General features: G+C 42.0%; 1 protein-coding gene across 1 annotated transcript in view; it reads left to right on the top strand.

Moving 5' to 3' along the window:
• The window catches only part of ehf (ets homologous factor), a 74,600-nt gene that overhangs the window by 34,582 nt on the left and 23,018 nt on the right, over positions 1 to 17,000 (top strand). The window contains exons 4-7 of the mRNA XM_080190537.1: positions 2,125 to 2,184; positions 13,267 to 13,329; positions 13,432 to 13,500; positions 16,701 to 16,757. Of these exons, the coding sequence (XP_080046663.1) occupies positions 2,125 to 2,184; positions 13,267 to 13,329; positions 13,432 to 13,500; positions 16,701 to 16,757 (249 nt within the window). The remainder of the gene's footprint in view (positions 1 to 2,124; positions 2,185 to 13,266; positions 13,330 to 13,431; positions 13,501 to 16,700; positions 16,758 to 17,000) is intronic.

The raw sequence follows: 17,000 nt of genomic DNA, 5'->3' as shown, positions 1-17,000 counted from the left end.
GGTCATTCCTCCTAGTCTGCATGGAAGAGTTCTTAAACAACTACCAAAAGGACATCCTAGTATAGCTGGATGAAGGAATTGGCACATAGTTATTGTTGGTGGCCGGGTCTGGATGCTCAGATTGAAGAAAAGGTGGGATAGTATCAATCCAGTGCATGAATAAAAAATACACCAGAAGCTATCATGAGATCTACTACAACTAAACAAAGCATTGAAAAGTTTGATGAGATCTTTGCAAGATTTGGCAAACTTGAACAGATTGTTAGCAATACTGATTCATAGTTCACTTCACAAGAGTTTGAGGAATAAGATCAAACTAAATGGAATTCAGCGTATAGAATCCACATCTTATCATGCATCATCCAATGAATTAGCTGAAATATTTGTACAATCCATGAAAAATTCTTTAAAACCTTCAATCTTATAATGTTGTATGAATAGCTCTTCAGCACCTTATAGAAACATCTTTCATGCAACAACTCAAATTCATCTACATTACTACTCTTAAAGAGAAAATTGAGAACTACATTTGATTTGTTATTACCTCCAGAAATCTCAGAGATAGTAGAGCATCAACAACAATCTCAAGTTGCTCGATAAGAAGTGAGGGAAAAACAACACTCATTTCAGCTAGGAGATCAACCGCACATAAGTAATTATGCCATGAGTAAGAAATGCATGTGGGGAATGTGGAGTTCAAATGAGGATGGCTTCAACCGGGATGTTGTGTTCATGTCACACTATCTGTAACACCCATAACGACTTGTCTGGGTTTGCAAAATCTCACTAACTATCCTGTCTGGAGACAATACACATCTCTTTAACCTGTGTTTAATGCTCTGTCTACTCACACTGTCTGTACCTTTAAGACTTGATTAGCTGTAAAGACTCGCATTCCAATCATTATTTTGTAAATTGAGTTTGTGTCTTTATATGCCTTGTTTGTGAATAGAACTCCCACTTACCTGACAAAGGGGTAGTGCTCCAAAAGCTAGTGGATTCTGCTACCAAATAAACCTGTTGGACTTTAACCTGGTGTTGTGAGACTTCTTACTGTGAGAAATGCACACCATCCATAGTTTTAGCAAAAACAGATCCAATTTCTTACAGGGTTCAAATCGAAGATGAACTAGTTTGGAGACACCATGCTAGCCAATTGTTATCGAAATGATTTCTCAGAAGCATCTCTAGAAGTACCAACTTCTTTAATCCCTAGTGTGGTGAATACTACAATAGAGGACTTAGTTGAATTGAGTTGCCTGATGATTGTGTCTCTGCTAATATACCGAGTGAGAATGATTCAGAATTAGTTCCAAGAGAAGAAATCTGCTGATTTTCCAAACCATACTTCAAGGGTCAAGGGCAGCCTAAATCCAAAACGTAGTTTACAACCAGAGGAGAATAAACATCCTCCTGATTGACTTCCTTATTGACTGTATATATTGATTTAATGATGCTTGGTACTGTGTCCAGAGTATTAGTGAATCTATGTATAACATTACAGTAATTTGGTATCATGACCACAGAAGTAAAGAGAGGGCTGTTACATATTTAAAAGGGTTGTAAGGTTGATTTAAGAGCTGATCATCTGTTTAGATGGTGATGTTATTAGAGTGTGTGATCAAGCTGCTGTTTATGTTTTGCATTCTGATGCAGAGCAGCAAACAGCTTTCAATAAAACCTGTTGTGTGTTGGTTTCAATGTATGTGTGCAAACCAAGTTTTCTTTTTCTATTAAAACCCACAACCCCTAACATAGTTAGGACATGACAGGACCCAATGCTAAACCGACATGATTTGCAACGTGACTGAATAATTGATATCCAAAATGGTAATTTTCTTTGCGTGTTTCAGATAATCAGATATCTGTGATTCCTGGAGGGATGATTCATGTCCAATGAGTGTACGGAACAGAAGCAATCTTGTTCTCTGGTGTTGATCCTGAATTAGTTTCAAATGTGGAAAATCACTGCTCAGCCATATTGAACATAGGAATGAAGTTGAATGTTTGATAACAATAGTTTAACACAGTACCAACTGATGATCAGTGATTAAATTCAAAACTTAATCATATTTCTCACAAATCTTGAAGAAAAAGAAATAATTTCTTCATTTTACTTTTTAGGTTCCTTTATCAATGGCATGCTGTTCCCAGTCAATGTCACAGTTAAGTCACAAGCAGTAGGTAAGCATTTGATATCATCCACGTTTTTAACAGATACATCATCTCATTGAAACATTAAAAATCTGTCCTAGATTAGAATGGCTGTTGAAAATACAATGTTATTTTAATGGGACATGCTGCTTTGCATGTAGGTTGGGCAGAGTAGCTCAAGTCAGATAGTTAGTGAACTTCTTGAGTGCATTTAAGGTAAACAAAACATTCCCCAATGAAAATGTTAGTAATAAGTAATAAGACTTAGCTAATAATCTTAACAATGAGGAAACACTTGCCCATCATCGATCATGATCCTATTGAATCCAACATTAAGGGTGGAATGCTCCCAAAAAATTCTAATTGTCGAATTCATGGGAAAACTGGAGTAATTCATGTTGTTTTTTTCAGTGGGACTTCAGAGAAGAATCTCCCACACTCTGTGCAATGCAGAGGCCACCAGCATGAATATCATTAAATATCAGGGGGCAGGGCCTATTTCCACTCAGGGGGCTGAAACCAGCAGACCCCTGCACATGCGCAGTGGCCCCAAACTATCAACCTGCAGTTTGCTAGCTAGCTCAATAATTGGCCAACAGAACTCTCACAATGCTATCCCCCCTCAAAACCTCCTACGGCCCGATTGCGGCTCTCCCCAATCATTCCGGGACAAACCCCAACACCCGCCCCGTCCCAGACAATTTGATCTCAGCCCCCTCAACACCCCACAGTGCAGACAACCCTTCAGCAGAGCCACCCCTAGCGCAGCCCAATCACTGGTCTCCCTCCTGCCCCCGTCAATCCCACTGTAGAGTGGCAATGGGACCCCAACTTCCACTGATAGCCCTAGGCCCTGCAGCCCACAGGCCCCAACCTCTCGGCCCCATTCCCTTGGCACTGCCCCATGTCTGGGCAGTTGCAAGGAGACCCCTGGGCATTGGCACCTTGTCCCTTGGGCAGTGCCAGTGGGCACAGGATGGCACTGTCAGGATGCCCATGCTGTGGGGGCACCACCCTTGATTGCTCCCCTTCCCTTTCTTGAGCAGGGTCAGGCTGCTAGCTCCCCAAAAGTGTGAAACTACTCCAAATCCTGCTGCAGTAAAACACATTGGTGAGGTAGGAGAGGCTCGTGGGCCCAGAGGATTCAGCCCTAGGCCCACTAATTACATTAAAATTAGATTTAATTTTAATTTTAATCAAGTAAGCTACAAACCCATAGTGGGAGTTTTTTTAAAAAAATTCAGGAATAGAATATAAATAACCTAGAATCCTACTGAGCAAATAAAACAGCAATGATATACGTGGTGAGAGATAATGCAAAAGAGAAACAGCAGGTTAAAGTCCAAAAGGTAAGCCACACCTCTTCAACCTGTGCTAAACCCTCTCTCCACTCACACTGTCTATACCTGTAAAGATTTGATTATCTATAAAGACTCGCATTCCACCCATTAAAAAAAAGCCACTCACCTGATGAAGAAGCAGTGCTCTGAATGCTCGTGATTCCAAATAACTCTGTTGGACTTTAACCTTGTGTTGTATGACTTCTTACTGTGTCTACCCCAGTCCAATGCCGGCATCTCCACATCATAGGAAAAGAGAAAAGGATATAAGAATGCAAAGAATAGCGTAGATCAGGACATTAGAGTATAAGGAGCAACAATGGAATAGGAAAAGGACGTTACAATTTATAAAAAGCATTACAAAATGAAATTTGCAAGGATTATCAAGGTTAACACAAATGCTTTTACAAATAAAGGATTGTTAGGGTAATATGAGCCCTTTAACAAACAGGTTTGGATAAGATTACAAATGAAAATATGATAGACTTGATGAATAATTACTTTGTGTCAAATTCAAAGTGGAGGATGAGGATAAGAGATTCATTCCAGGAAAATTACTAATGAATCAAGAAGAGGAATTCAATAAAGATAATGTAAACAAGAAAGCAGTATCAGAACAAATAGTGCCTCCACAGACTGACTCATCCTCAGGAGCTGAAGGGTTCTAACCCAAGGTTTTAATGGAAATTGCAGATATTTTTGTCATCATTTTCCAAAGCTCTCTATTTCAGAGTCATTCCTTTAGATTGGAAAATTGCAATTTTGCCCCATTACTTAAGAAAAATTAGGTGGAAAAAGCCAGGAAGTTGTAGGTGTTTTAGGTTGACATCTGTTGTGAGGAAGCTACAGGAATCTACAATTAGGAGTAACCATTTAGAAAAAATGAGCTGATTATGGAGAACAAACATGGATTTGGAAAGAATATGCTACCTCTAATATACATTTTTTTTGAATAACTGATATAATAGATGAGGAGATGTTCTGGATGTATTTTACATTCATTTCCAGGAGTCATTTGATTGTTTCCATGAAAAAGATCATTAAGTCAAATTAAAGTTCATGGAATTGGCCTGGTTAAGGACATTGACCATGCAGTGCATGACAGAAAATGGAGTATTGCTTTGGAGCCTTTTACCTTCCCTGGCCAATTCAACTTCTAAATACCTTCTTTTATTGCCTATTACATAAGATTGCCCAATGCAGTCCTTCAGCTCTTTCTGAGCTCAGTCAGTACGCATATAAGTATACATTTTCCTTTTTACTTTAATTGAAAAGTGGAAGTGGGCTGCAGAGTCAGCTGGGAAGGGTTTTTTATTTTATTTTAGTGCGCGAGGATTAAAAGGCAGGCCACACTAACCAGCAGGCAGTGGAGTGAGCAGGGAACAGAGTGAGAGCTGAAGGGCTTTGGCTCAACGGGCTTAGGTGGAAACAGGCGAGGCAAGGTAGGATTAACTCTTAGTTTCTTTCTCTGTGTTCTTTGAGGAAAAGGGGAATTATGAGTGTGAGGCCAGTCTGTTGTTCTCAGTATCGGATGTGGGAGGTCCTAGAGGCTCCTAGTCTCCCTGATGTCCATATCTGTGCCGGGTGCGTTGAACTGCGGTTCCTAAGAGACCGCATTAGGGAACTGGAGCTGCAGCTCGAGGACCTTCGTCTGGTCAGGGAGAATGAGCAGGTGATAGATAGGAGTTACAGGCAGGTGGTCACACCGGGGCCACGGGAGGCAGGCAAGTGGGTCACAATCAGAAAGGGGAAAGTTCAGGTGCTAGAGAGCACCCCAGTGGATATGCCCCTTGACAATAAGTACTCCTGTTTGAGTGCTGTTGGGGGGGCCAGCCCATCTGGTGGAAGCTGCAATGGACATGTCTCTGGCGCAAGGTCTGGTCCTGTAGCTCAGAAAGATAAGGAAAGGAGGAAGAAGGCAGTATTAATTGGGGACTCTACAGTGAGGCAGTCGGACAGGCGGCTTTGTGAAGGCAGACGGGAAACTCGGATGGTAGTTTGCCTCCCTGGTGCCGGGATCCGGGATGTTTCAGGTCGTGTCCCAGAAATCCTGAAGTGGGAGGGAGAGGAGCAGGAGTTTGTGGTACATATTGTTCTCGCTGACATAGGTAGGAAAAAGGAAGGGGTCATGAAAAGAGAATATAGGGAGTTAGGTAGACAGTTGAGAAGGAGGAACACAAAGGTAGTAATCTCGGGATTGCTGCCTGTGCCATGAAACAGTGAAAGCAGGAATGGAATGAAGTGGAGGATAAATGCATGGCTGAGGGATTGGAGCAGGGGGCAGAGATTCAGGTTCCTGGATCATTGGGACTTCTTTAGGGGCAGGTGTGACCTGGACAAAAAGGACTGGTGGCACTTGAATCCCGGGGGGCCAATATCCTGGCAGGAAGGTTTGCTAAGGCTATTGGGGAGACTTTAAACTGGAACGGTTGGGGGGTGGGGAATCGAAATGAAGTGACTGGAAGAGAGGAGGTTAGCTCACAAATAGAGAGGGATTGTCGACAGTGTGAGAGGGAGGATAGACAGGTGATAGAGAAGGGGAGCGCTCAGACTGAAGGTTTGAGATGTATCTATTTTAACGCCAGGAGCGTTGTTCACAAAGTGGACGAGCTTAGAGCGTGGATTGCTACTTGGAAATGTGATGTGGTGGCCATTACAGAGACTTGGATGACTGAGGGACAGGACGGGATACTTCAAGTGCTGGGTTTCAGATGTTTCAGAAGGGACAGGGAGGGAGGCAAAAGAGGTGAGGGAGTGGCACTGTCGATCAGAGATAGTGTCACGGCTGTAGAAAAGATAGACGCCATGGAGGGATTGTCTACGGAGTTTCTGCGGGTGGAGGTTCGGAACAGGAAGGGGTTAATAACTTTACTGGGTGTTTTCTATAGGCCACCCAACAGTAACAGGGATGTTGAGGAACAGATAGGGAAACAGATCCTGGAGAGATGTAATAATAACAGAGTTATTATGATGGGAGACTTTAATTTCCCAAATATCGATTGGAATCTCCCTAGGGTAAGGGGTTTTGATGAGGAGGAGTTTGTTAGGTGTGTTCAGGAGGGTTTCCTGACACAGTATATGGATAAGCCAACAAGAAGAGAGGCTGTACTTGATTTGGTATTGGGTAATGAAACTGGACAGGTGTCAGATCTCAGTGAGAGAGCATTTTGGTGATATTGATCATAACTCTATCTCCTTTACACTAGCATTGGAAAAACATAGGATCAGACAAGCTAAGAAAGTGTTTATCTGGAGTAATGGGAATTATGAAGCCATCAGGCAGGAAATTAGAGTCATAAATTGGAAGGAGATTTTCTCAGGGAAATGTACAGAAGTAATGTGGCAGATTTTCAAGGATTATTTGTCTGGAGTTCTGCACGACAACATTTGATAAGACAGGGACATTTTGGTAGGTTACAGGAACCGTGGTGCACGAAAATTGTAATAAATCTAGTCAAAAAGAAAAGAAAAGCATACAAAAGGTTCAGGGAACTAGGTAATGTTAGGGATCCAGAGGAGTATACAGCTTGTAGGAAGGAACTTAAGATGGAAACTAGGAGAACCAGAAGGGGTCATGACAAGGCCTTGCAGGTAAGATTAAGGAAAACCCGAAGGCGTTCTACAAGTATGTGAAGAGCAAAAGGACGAGATGTGAAGGAATCAGACCTATAAAATGTGATGGTGGGAAAGTTTGTCCAGAACCGGTAGAAATAGCAGAGGTGCTCAATGAATACTTTACTTCGGTATTCACAGTGGAAAAGGATCTTGGTGGTTGTAGTGCAGGCATGCTGTGGACTGAAACGCTTGAGTATGCGGACATTAAGAAAGAGGATGTGTTGGAGCTTTGAATAGTATCAAGATAGATAAGGATGTACCCCAGGTGTGAGGCGAGGAAAGAGATTGCAGAGCCTCTGGCAATGATCTTTGCATCCTCGATGGAGACGGGAGAGGTTCCGGAGGATTGGAGGATTGCGAATGTGGTTCCTATATTCAAGAAAGGGAACAGGGATAGCCCAGGAAATTACCAACCGGTGAGTCTAACCTCAGTGGTTGGTAAGTTGATGGACAAGATCCTGAGAGACATGATTTATGAACACTTAGAGAAGTATAGTACGATCAAAAGTAGTTAGCATGGCTTTGTCAAAGGCAGATCATGCCTTACGAGCCTGATTGAGTTTTTTGAAGATGTAGTTAAACACATTGACGAAGCAAGCGCAGTGGATGTGGTTTATATGAACTTCAGCAAGGCATTCGATAAGGTCTCCCATGCAAGGCTTATTGAGAAAGTGAGGCGGCATGGGATCCAAGGGGATGTTGCTTTGTGGATCCAGAATTGGCTTGTCCGCAGAAGGCAGAGAGAGGTTGTAGATGGGTCTTTTTCTGCATGAAAGTCGGTCACCAGTGCAATGACCCAGGGATCTGTTCTGGGACCCTTGCTGTTTGTGATTTTTATAAATGACCTGGATAAGGAAGTGGAGGGATGGATTGGTAAGTTTGCCGATGACATGAAGGTTGGAGGTGTTGTGGATAGCTTGGAGGAATGTCAGACGTTGGAGCGTGACATAGATAGGATGCAAGACTGGGCAGAGAAGTGGCAGATGGACTTCAACCTGGATAAGTGTGTGGTGGTTCATTTTGGCAGGTCAAATGGGATGAAGGAGTATAATATCAAGGGTAAGACTCTTAGCAGTGTGGAAGATCAGAAGAATCTTGGGGCCTAGTTCATAGGACTCTCAAATCGGCTTCGCAGGTAGACGATGTGGTTAATAAGGCGTATGGTGTACTGGCCTTCATCAATCGAGAGATTGAGTTTAGGAGTTGGGAGATAATGCTGCAGCTTTATAAGACCCTAGTCAGACCCTACTTGGAGTACTGTGTTCAGTTCTGGTCGCCTCATTACAAGAAAGATGTGGAAGCTATTGAAAGGGTGCAGAGGAGATTTACAAGGATGTTGCCCAGATTGGGTCGCATGCCTTATGAGGATAGGTTGAGAGAGCTCGATCTCTTCTCCTTGGAGAGTCAAAGGATGAGAGGTGGCCTGATAGAGGTATACAAGGTGTTGAGAGGTATTGATAGGGTGGACTCTCAGAGGCTTTTTCCCAGGGCTGAAATGGCTGCCACAAGAGGACACAGGTTTAGGGTGCTGCGGTGTGGGTACAGAGGAGATGTCAGGGGTAAGTTTTTCACTCAGAGGGTAGTGAGTGCATGGAATCGGCTGTCGACTGTTGTGGTGGAAGCAGATTCGATGGGGTCTTTTAAGAGACTTCTGGATGAATACATGGGACTTACTAGGATTGAGGGTTATAGGTAAGCCTAGTAGGTAGAGATATGATCGGCGTGACTTGTGGGCCGAAGGGCCTGTTTGTGCTGTAGTTTTTCTATGTTCTATATATATTACATATATAACACACATAAACACACACACATAAAAACACATTCAATTGTATATCCACTCACACACACACGTATATGCACATTCATCCACGTCTACACACACTATAAAGCTGGACAATACAGTCTAAAGGGCTTTGGCTGTTTATGACCCAGGCCCCTAGTGATCATAGCATACAAAAAGTAATCAAAGGGGTTGGTGAAATGTTAACCTTCATGTATGGTGATCTAGAACATAAAAGAGAGAAAATTTGCTATAGTTATACAAGACCCTGGTGGAATCTCATCTGGAGTTCAGTGTGCAGTTCTCAATGACAACCTTTAGAAAGAATGCATGGGATTTTCTGTCCCTCGGGACTGTTTTGCAGCAGCAGAGGTGGCTCGCTTTTGCCCAAGGGTTGAATCTTCCAGTCCCACCGCTACCAATGGGTTTTCCAGTTGTTCACACACTCCACTGCCTGGGAACCCATGGCATTGGGTCGCCATCAGTGGAACCTGAAGATCCCACTGGCAGAAACAACCAGATCATTTTGGAAAGAGATGGCATAACTTTACCAGACTGTAAAAAATGATCCAAATGTCAGATTACAAGGAGAAATTACATAAACTGGGTTTGTATTTCTTGGAATATGCAGCTGTAACATGTCTAATCAGAAGATGAGGTGCTGCTCCTCCAGTTTGCATTGTGATGCATTGCATATAATCCATCCAGGGCAGCACGGTAGCACAGTGGTTAGCACTGCTGCTTCACAGCTCCAGGGACCTGGGTTCAATTCCTGACTTGGGTCACTGTCTGTGTGGAGTTTGCACATTCTCCTCATATCTACATGGGTTTCCTCCGGGTGCTCTGGTTTCCTCCCACAGTCCAAAGATGTGCGGGTTAGGTTGATTGACCATGCTAAAATTGCCCCTTGGTATCCTGAGGTTAGAGGGATTAGCGGGTAAATGTGTAGTGATATGGGGGTAGGGCCTGGGTAAGATTGTGGTCGGTGCAGACTCGATGGTCCAGTGGCCACTTTCTGCACTGTAGGGTTTCTATGATTCTATCTCACCTTTCCCTCTCTTTAACTCGGAAGATGAGTCATATAGACTTGAAACATTAACTCTGTTTCTTCCTCCAGAAGTGCTGTCACAGCTGGGTTTTTCCAGCATTTTCTGTTTCCAACATTTCAGATTTCCAACATCCTCAGTCTTTTGCTTTTATTTTAGCCTTAAAAGGGTTACCAGATTCTTACATGTTACAAGGAATTAACTTGGCCAGTATGATGTCCCTATTCATCTTGTCTCTTATGTCTATGTCAAAATCATAACTTCTATATCCAACTTGCCTAATTACCCTTCAAAACAAGTTGTGCCTTTAAGAATTTAGCCTGTGAGATAGGGATACTCTCAGGCAAGTTCTCAAATGTAGTCAGTAAAGAAAGCATCATTTGACAGATGGTGACTATACTAGGGCTATTCTGATCAGGTTGGAGAGTGACAACTTCTTGCAAACTGTGCCCAGCATACCTTCTAATTCTATATTTTACTCTTGTTCTATGCTTCTAAAACTATATTCTAACTCTTTCAAACTCTCTGACCATGCTCTAATTCAATCTCTTATAGATTTGGCGCTATGACTGTAACACTACATTCTGCATTCTCTCCTTTCCTTCTATATAAACGGTATGTTTTGTCTGTAAAGTGCACAAGAAATAATACTTTTCACTGTATATCAATACATGTGACAATAAACCAAATCAAATCAAACTTATTGAGGGTTGTCAAATTTTGAAAAGGTTTTTTCCACTGATGGGAGAATCTTCGACAAAGAGATTAGAGCCTTAAGATCAGAACCAGGCCATCCAGGAGAGGAGTTAAGAATCACTTCGCCATGAGTGGTACAGGGAATCCTCTCCCAACAGTAGGTAGTAGCTCAGTTAATAAGGGTATGGAGCCAAATGGGTGGATGGAGTTTAAATATTCATCAATCCACATTAATGACCTGAATGCAGGGATAGAATGCGTGAGGCAGCTTTGCGGCACAGTGGTTAGCACAGCTGCCTCACAGCACCAGGGACCCGGATTTGATTCCCTGCTTGGACCGCTGTCTGTGTGGAGTTTGCATGTTCTCAGCGTGCCTGTGAGGGTTTCCTCCGAGCGCTTTGGTTTCCTTCCACAGTCCAAAGATGTGCTGGTTACGTGCATTGGCCATACTAAATTTTCCGTCAGTGTACCCGAACAGGCATCAGAGTGTGGCAACTAGGGGATTGCCAGTGGAATAGAATATAACAGTAGGAAAGTGCTGTTGCAACTGTACAGGGCACTGATGAGACCAATCTGGAGTACTGCACACAGTTTTGGTCCACTTACTTGAGGAAGGATGTAAATGTATTAGAGGTGGGTCAGAGAAGATTCAAGATTGATTCCAGGAATGAAGGACTCATCTTACAAAGAGAGATTGAGCAGTTTAGGCCAATACTTGCTGGAGTTTAGAAGAATGAGAGGAGATCTAATTGAGGTATATAAAATGTGAAAGGGGATTGACAGGGTAGCTGCAGAGCAAATGTTTCTCCTTGTTGGGCATTGTTAGCGCGAGTGGGCGAAATGACCACTACGGACTCAGGGTGAAGTTCAATAACGGCACAACTTTATTTTCTTTTTACCTCGACGGAGAAGCGCAGTCAGGACATACAATCGGACGGTCCCGAAAGCACTCTACCCGTCCCTCGTAGCAGGCTATAGTTACACCTGAACTTCGGTGCAGTATGCGATTCAAATGCTAATACTTTATTTACAGTATTCGACCTTAGCCATCCTGTCTCGATGTTTTCAAGTGTTGAGGAAATTGTTTTAAGTATGTGTTAACTGTTTTGTCTGATTGGTTATTAATAGTCTAGAATCTCCGGGGTTTGAACCATAGATGTGTCATTGATCTCAAAAGAGGTTTTGAGGGGCCAGGAATGTTTCCTTAACTATGCTAATTTTAGGTGTCTCCATGGGTTGTTTGACTGTTTTAAAAGTACTGATTTTGATGGGGTGGAGATTTAGTTCCTGTAGGTGCCATCCTGTCCAGCTTCCCTTATGTGCTAGCCCTCATTTGCATTCTAAAAGCATGCTCTTGCCTACTGATCAGTGTCTGTTACTATGTGATTTTTCGTGGAGAGACTCTGAGTGTAACTTTAGTCTGCTTCCATTTTGTGTGCCCAATTTCATAAAATTTGTTGTCCAATAACAGCCATTCTAGAATGAATTAGTTTCAGGCTAAGGATGGCAGAGTTAAAACAGAATAAGGAATAAGGATCTTGAATCTGTGGAATTCTTTACCCCAGAGTGCAATGAATACCAGAACACAAAACAAATTTAAGGAGGGAGGTAGATAGGTTATGGGGACCAAACAGGAAGTTGGAGATGAGGCCAAGCTGAGACCAGCCATGATCATATTGAATAGTGGAGCAGGCTTGAGGGGCTGAATTGCCCACTCCTGCTCCTAGGTCTTATATTCTTGGCCAGCAGGATTGGAAAATTTTCTCTTTTCTATGAAGTATATTTGAAAACCAAATTTAAATGTGACTTTTTCTGATTTGAACTTGCACTCACTTTTATTTTACAGTTAATATTCCTATATAGCTCTGTAAGGTGATCTTACTGGCTTCCTGTAAACCACAAAATTTAACATTCTCCAATGTTGCTTCATAACTCAGCTTTCAGACATAAAGGGTCAGCTTGGGCTTGAAATATCTCACTTGTGGCTTAATGCATGAAATATTCAAGTTGTAGTTAGACACAGTTTGCTACAACTTAAGATCTTAAAATGGAGCCCAATGCAACAAAGTACAATGCAATGCTACTTAAGGGCAGCATGGGTAGCACAGTGGTTAGAACTGCTGCCGCACAGCACCAGGGACTAGGTTCGATCCCCAGTTTTGATCATTGTCTGTGTGGATTTGCACGATCCCCCCATGTCTGCATGCGTTTCCTCTGGGTGCTCTGGTTTCCTCTCACATTTGGAGAGACATTCTGGTTAGGAGGATTGATCATGCTAAATTCTACCTCAGTGTACGTCAACAGGTGCTGAAGTGTGGCGACTAGGGGATTTTCACAGTAATTTCATTGCAGTGTTAATGTAAACCTACTTGTGACTCTAATAAATAAACTTAATATCACATGATACAACACAATATGTGCTTATACCGTGCAGTGCAATGTGTTCAAAACAAGTCAGATTCAGGTCCAAGTCTGATGTAATATGTGAATGTTTTCCTGTGAATATTTGAGTATTATGATTTACAATGAAAATGCATGACATTTCCTCACTTTACCCAATAACAAAAGGCTGTAAACAGAAATGAAGTCAAAGAACAAAACACTGGATCACAATATGTACTGTTTGTTCCCTCAGATTTGTCAACAATCAACAATGCATGGAAGGAAGATGAATATCTGTTTGAAAGTAACTATGAAAGTATGGCCTTATTTATGTTTTGGAGAGCATATTTTATTTCTGGTTTTTCGTCCTGTGAAGCTTGGCACACACTAAAATCCTGTGAAACCTCTTTTTTTTTAGATGGCACTGATGATAGAGAGATGGGAAGGACAGAGATTGTACTAAAGGCTGACCCTGTGGATGCTCCAGGTAATACTACTTCGATAAGATAATCCATGAGTGAAATCTCTTCTGCATCTCCAGTTGTGAAAGACGTAATGTCCTGTTGGCTAAATCTAAAAGTTAAAAGTTTATTTATTAGTCACATAAACTCTGCAATAAAGTTACTGTGAAAATCCCCTCATCACCACACTCCGGTGCATGGTCAGGTCAACGCACCTAACCAGCATATCTTTCAGACTGTGAGAGGAAACCGGAGCTCCTGGAGGAAACCCATGCAAACATGGGGAAAATGTGCAAACTCTAGACAGACAGTGATCCAAGCTGGGAATTGAACCAGATCCCTGGCACTGTGAGGCAGCAATAGCCTTACATTAATACTGCAATGAAATTATTGGGAAAATCCCCTAGTCGCCACGCTGCGGCGCCTGCTTAGGTCAATGCACCTAACCAGCACATCTTTCAGACTGTGGAAGGAAATGGTAGCACCTGGATGAAACCCACACAGACACAGGGAGAACATGCAAATTCCACACAGACAGTGACCCAAGCTGGGATTCGAACCTAGGTCCCTGAAAATGTGAGGCAGCAGTGCCAACCACTGTGCACCGTGCCGCCCATATAAGGGCTACATATTTGGTATTAGCGTCAGACTCAGAGTGGTCTGGAATGATGTGACTCGGAGTGAGAATTGAAAAGGGAGGAAACTGTTGCCTTGAACCAAAAGAAATGGACTTGGAAATAACGCCAATGGATAAAATCTGCCTTTTCCTTTCATTTAACTGTGAGACTTTGGTCAATTATAATTTCAGACTAAGCTGTGTTATAATCCAAGTCAGAAACTCCAAAGTGTTTTATGAAATCCGCCTGGATCATAGATTTTGCATTGTGAATTTGTCTAGGGTGAGCATGAGATATTTCACTTTTGGTATGATTCAAAGGCCCCACTAGGGAGCTTTTATCAAACAAAGTTTATTTAAAAACACAGTTAACATACAGCCATAACTTTTACCAATTACAAACAAGAAAAAAGATACAATTGTGTAACAGCTATATGAAATGTTCCAACCAAACAAACCTCCTTATAAACATACCCCGCCACATGTTTAACACTGAAAACAAGAATGCTTACGTGATGCTAGAACTTAGTCCTTTTTTTGGAGAATTGAAACTCTGAGTTCCCAGCTTTGTAACATACAGCAGACTTTGAGGTAGAGATAATTCCACTCCTGGACTCTAGCTTTTAGCCAGCGAACCACTGCAAGAGACAGAATTCTTACTCCAGGAAGACAAGAAGACCTTCTTCAGCTAGCCAGCAGAAACTACAATACCAGGGAGAGAGAGAGATAGAGAAAACACTGCTTCTAGCCTGAAGTAAATACACCTTCTAAACTAAAAAAAGCAGCCAACAGCCCAAAACTGAAAGTAAGAACTCTTGTCACCTGACCTGTCAATTGTTATTCCTCTAACAATTCAGGTCATAAAAAATCTTGGACACTGCATGTGGCTCAGAGTGAAAATAAACAAAACCCTATTTAAACCAATGAAGCAGCAATAAAAGGACTTCTAAGCATACAGCCTGTGCCACAATGAAAAAATAGAACTTGCTTACAAACTGCAAAGAATATGATTAAAAAAATATATTTCTTAAAGGTATAGTAGCGTTACAGTTGGGAAAGTTAATCAAAAAGGAACTTGAAGCTCTGATCACCTACAAAACTACACAGTTACCAGGGTAATTTCACAAGCTTCATAGACTCTATTAAGTTTTCCACAATAAGCATAAAATCGTGATACTTAGCGAAGGGCAGTGATCAGCAGTCATGTTCACAATGGGACACTGGTCCTCCACTTTCAGTTCACCGGGCACTATGTCTTTTGATTGAAATGCTTTTTTAAGTTTTATTCCATCCTCAGAGCTCCAAAGTCAATGTACAGAGTGGACAGGGCAAGCCTTTAATCCATCTCCTTACTGGCTCCAAAAATCAACTCAAGTTCACGTTGAATCTAATTCATGGTCCCCATAAAGGGACATACTGGATCCAAGCTGACAAAAACAGGCATTACACCTGTTCTCACTCTTGATCCTCTCTTAATTGAAGTTGATCTTCAATCTGCTCTTCTTCTTATTGACGATGATGCATATTTACTATTTTACAAACCCTTACACTGTTGCAGATTGGCTATGTAAAACTCCATTTTCTCCATCTGATTGGTCAATCATTATCGAACTGCCCTTCCAATGATAATATCTTTAGCCTGATTTATATCATTGTCATTCAGGGGGGCAGGCGTGTTGGTTTCCAGATTTGTGCTTCATTAACTCTGGCCACTAACAAGATTAATATGTACTTGTCCCAATTTGCAGCTACTTGGCTAGACACTGTTACAATTGCTACAGCTTAAAAAACCTCCCTGGCATTTTCCTGACATTATCCGCATTCTAATGACTTTCAAATAAGGGGTCTTTACATAACCTGAATTCATCCTTTTCATCACTTCTCGACATGTCAGGACTTGTAAAGAACTGTAGCTAACATTCAACTGAGTTTACCTATCATGCTTTTGTGACCATGTTACACCTCGAATACAATTTTAAACAATATATTTAAGGATAGACAACTAAGTCCCAGCAGTACTATAAATTCAACTCAATCTTACAGAAGCTGAGTGGGTTTAAGGTTGCAGTGGTCCCACACAGATGCCAGTGTGGAAAGGGTGAGGGAACACAGGAAATCTCAAGGCTTTCTTCCTTCTCCTCGGATCAAAATCACATTTGTTTTGGATACAAGCAAATTACTGCCGATGCTGGAATCTGAAACCTAAAGAGAAAATGCTGGAAAATCTCAGCAGGTCTGGCAGCATCTATGAGGAGAGAAAAGAGCTGGCGTTTTGAGTCCAGATGACCCTTTGTCAAAAGGTCTTATTTTGGTTTCTGCTGCCCCCTCTGCTGTATCCAACCAGGTCCATCTGACTGGTTTGACATTGAGCAAGCCTTGTCCTGAACAATGACAATGGTTGCAATGACATTATCATTAAAGTTGTCTGCAGAGGAACCTCAAGCTCAAAGCCAGTGAAGGTAAGATGACCAGACAGGTAGGAGTAGCTCTGGACCAGTTAGTCAACTCCATATTAAGCATTCACAATAAATAGGCAGGAGTTACTGTAGTATCGAATTGAAAAATAATTAAACTTTCCCGGCAATGACTCTGCTGCTGTTATCCTCTTAGATTCCCAAGACATGAAACAGTGTGTCCAGTCCCTGAGATCAAATGGGAAAAAGCACAGTAAGTAAATGTCGAATTGAAACCACTCTTAAAGTAGGATGATCCTGATGTCAAAATGTCCAGCTGTTGAGTGAGTTATCAGACTGGGCGCATTGTGACAGAAAGAATGTGAGAGATTGGAAGGTGTTTTCTCCCAGCACAATCTCAGATAGCCTCCTTGCAATGATTTCAGCATTAATACTGGTACCAAACCACTGTGGGACTGTGTGTTAGTGTGGCTGCTGTAAACTCATGAAGAACATC

Source organism: Carcharhinus amblyrhynchos, chromosome 6 (genome assembly GCF_965287045.1).
Source record: "Carcharhinus amblyrhynchos chromosome 6, sCarAmb.v2.hapA, whole genome shotgun sequence".
Classification (NCBI taxonomy): domain Eukaryota; kingdom Metazoa; phylum Chordata; class Chondrichthyes; order Carcharhiniformes; family Carcharhinidae; genus Carcharhinus; species Carcharhinus amblyrhynchos.
This window is presented reverse-complemented; position numbering and strand designations above follow the sequence as displayed.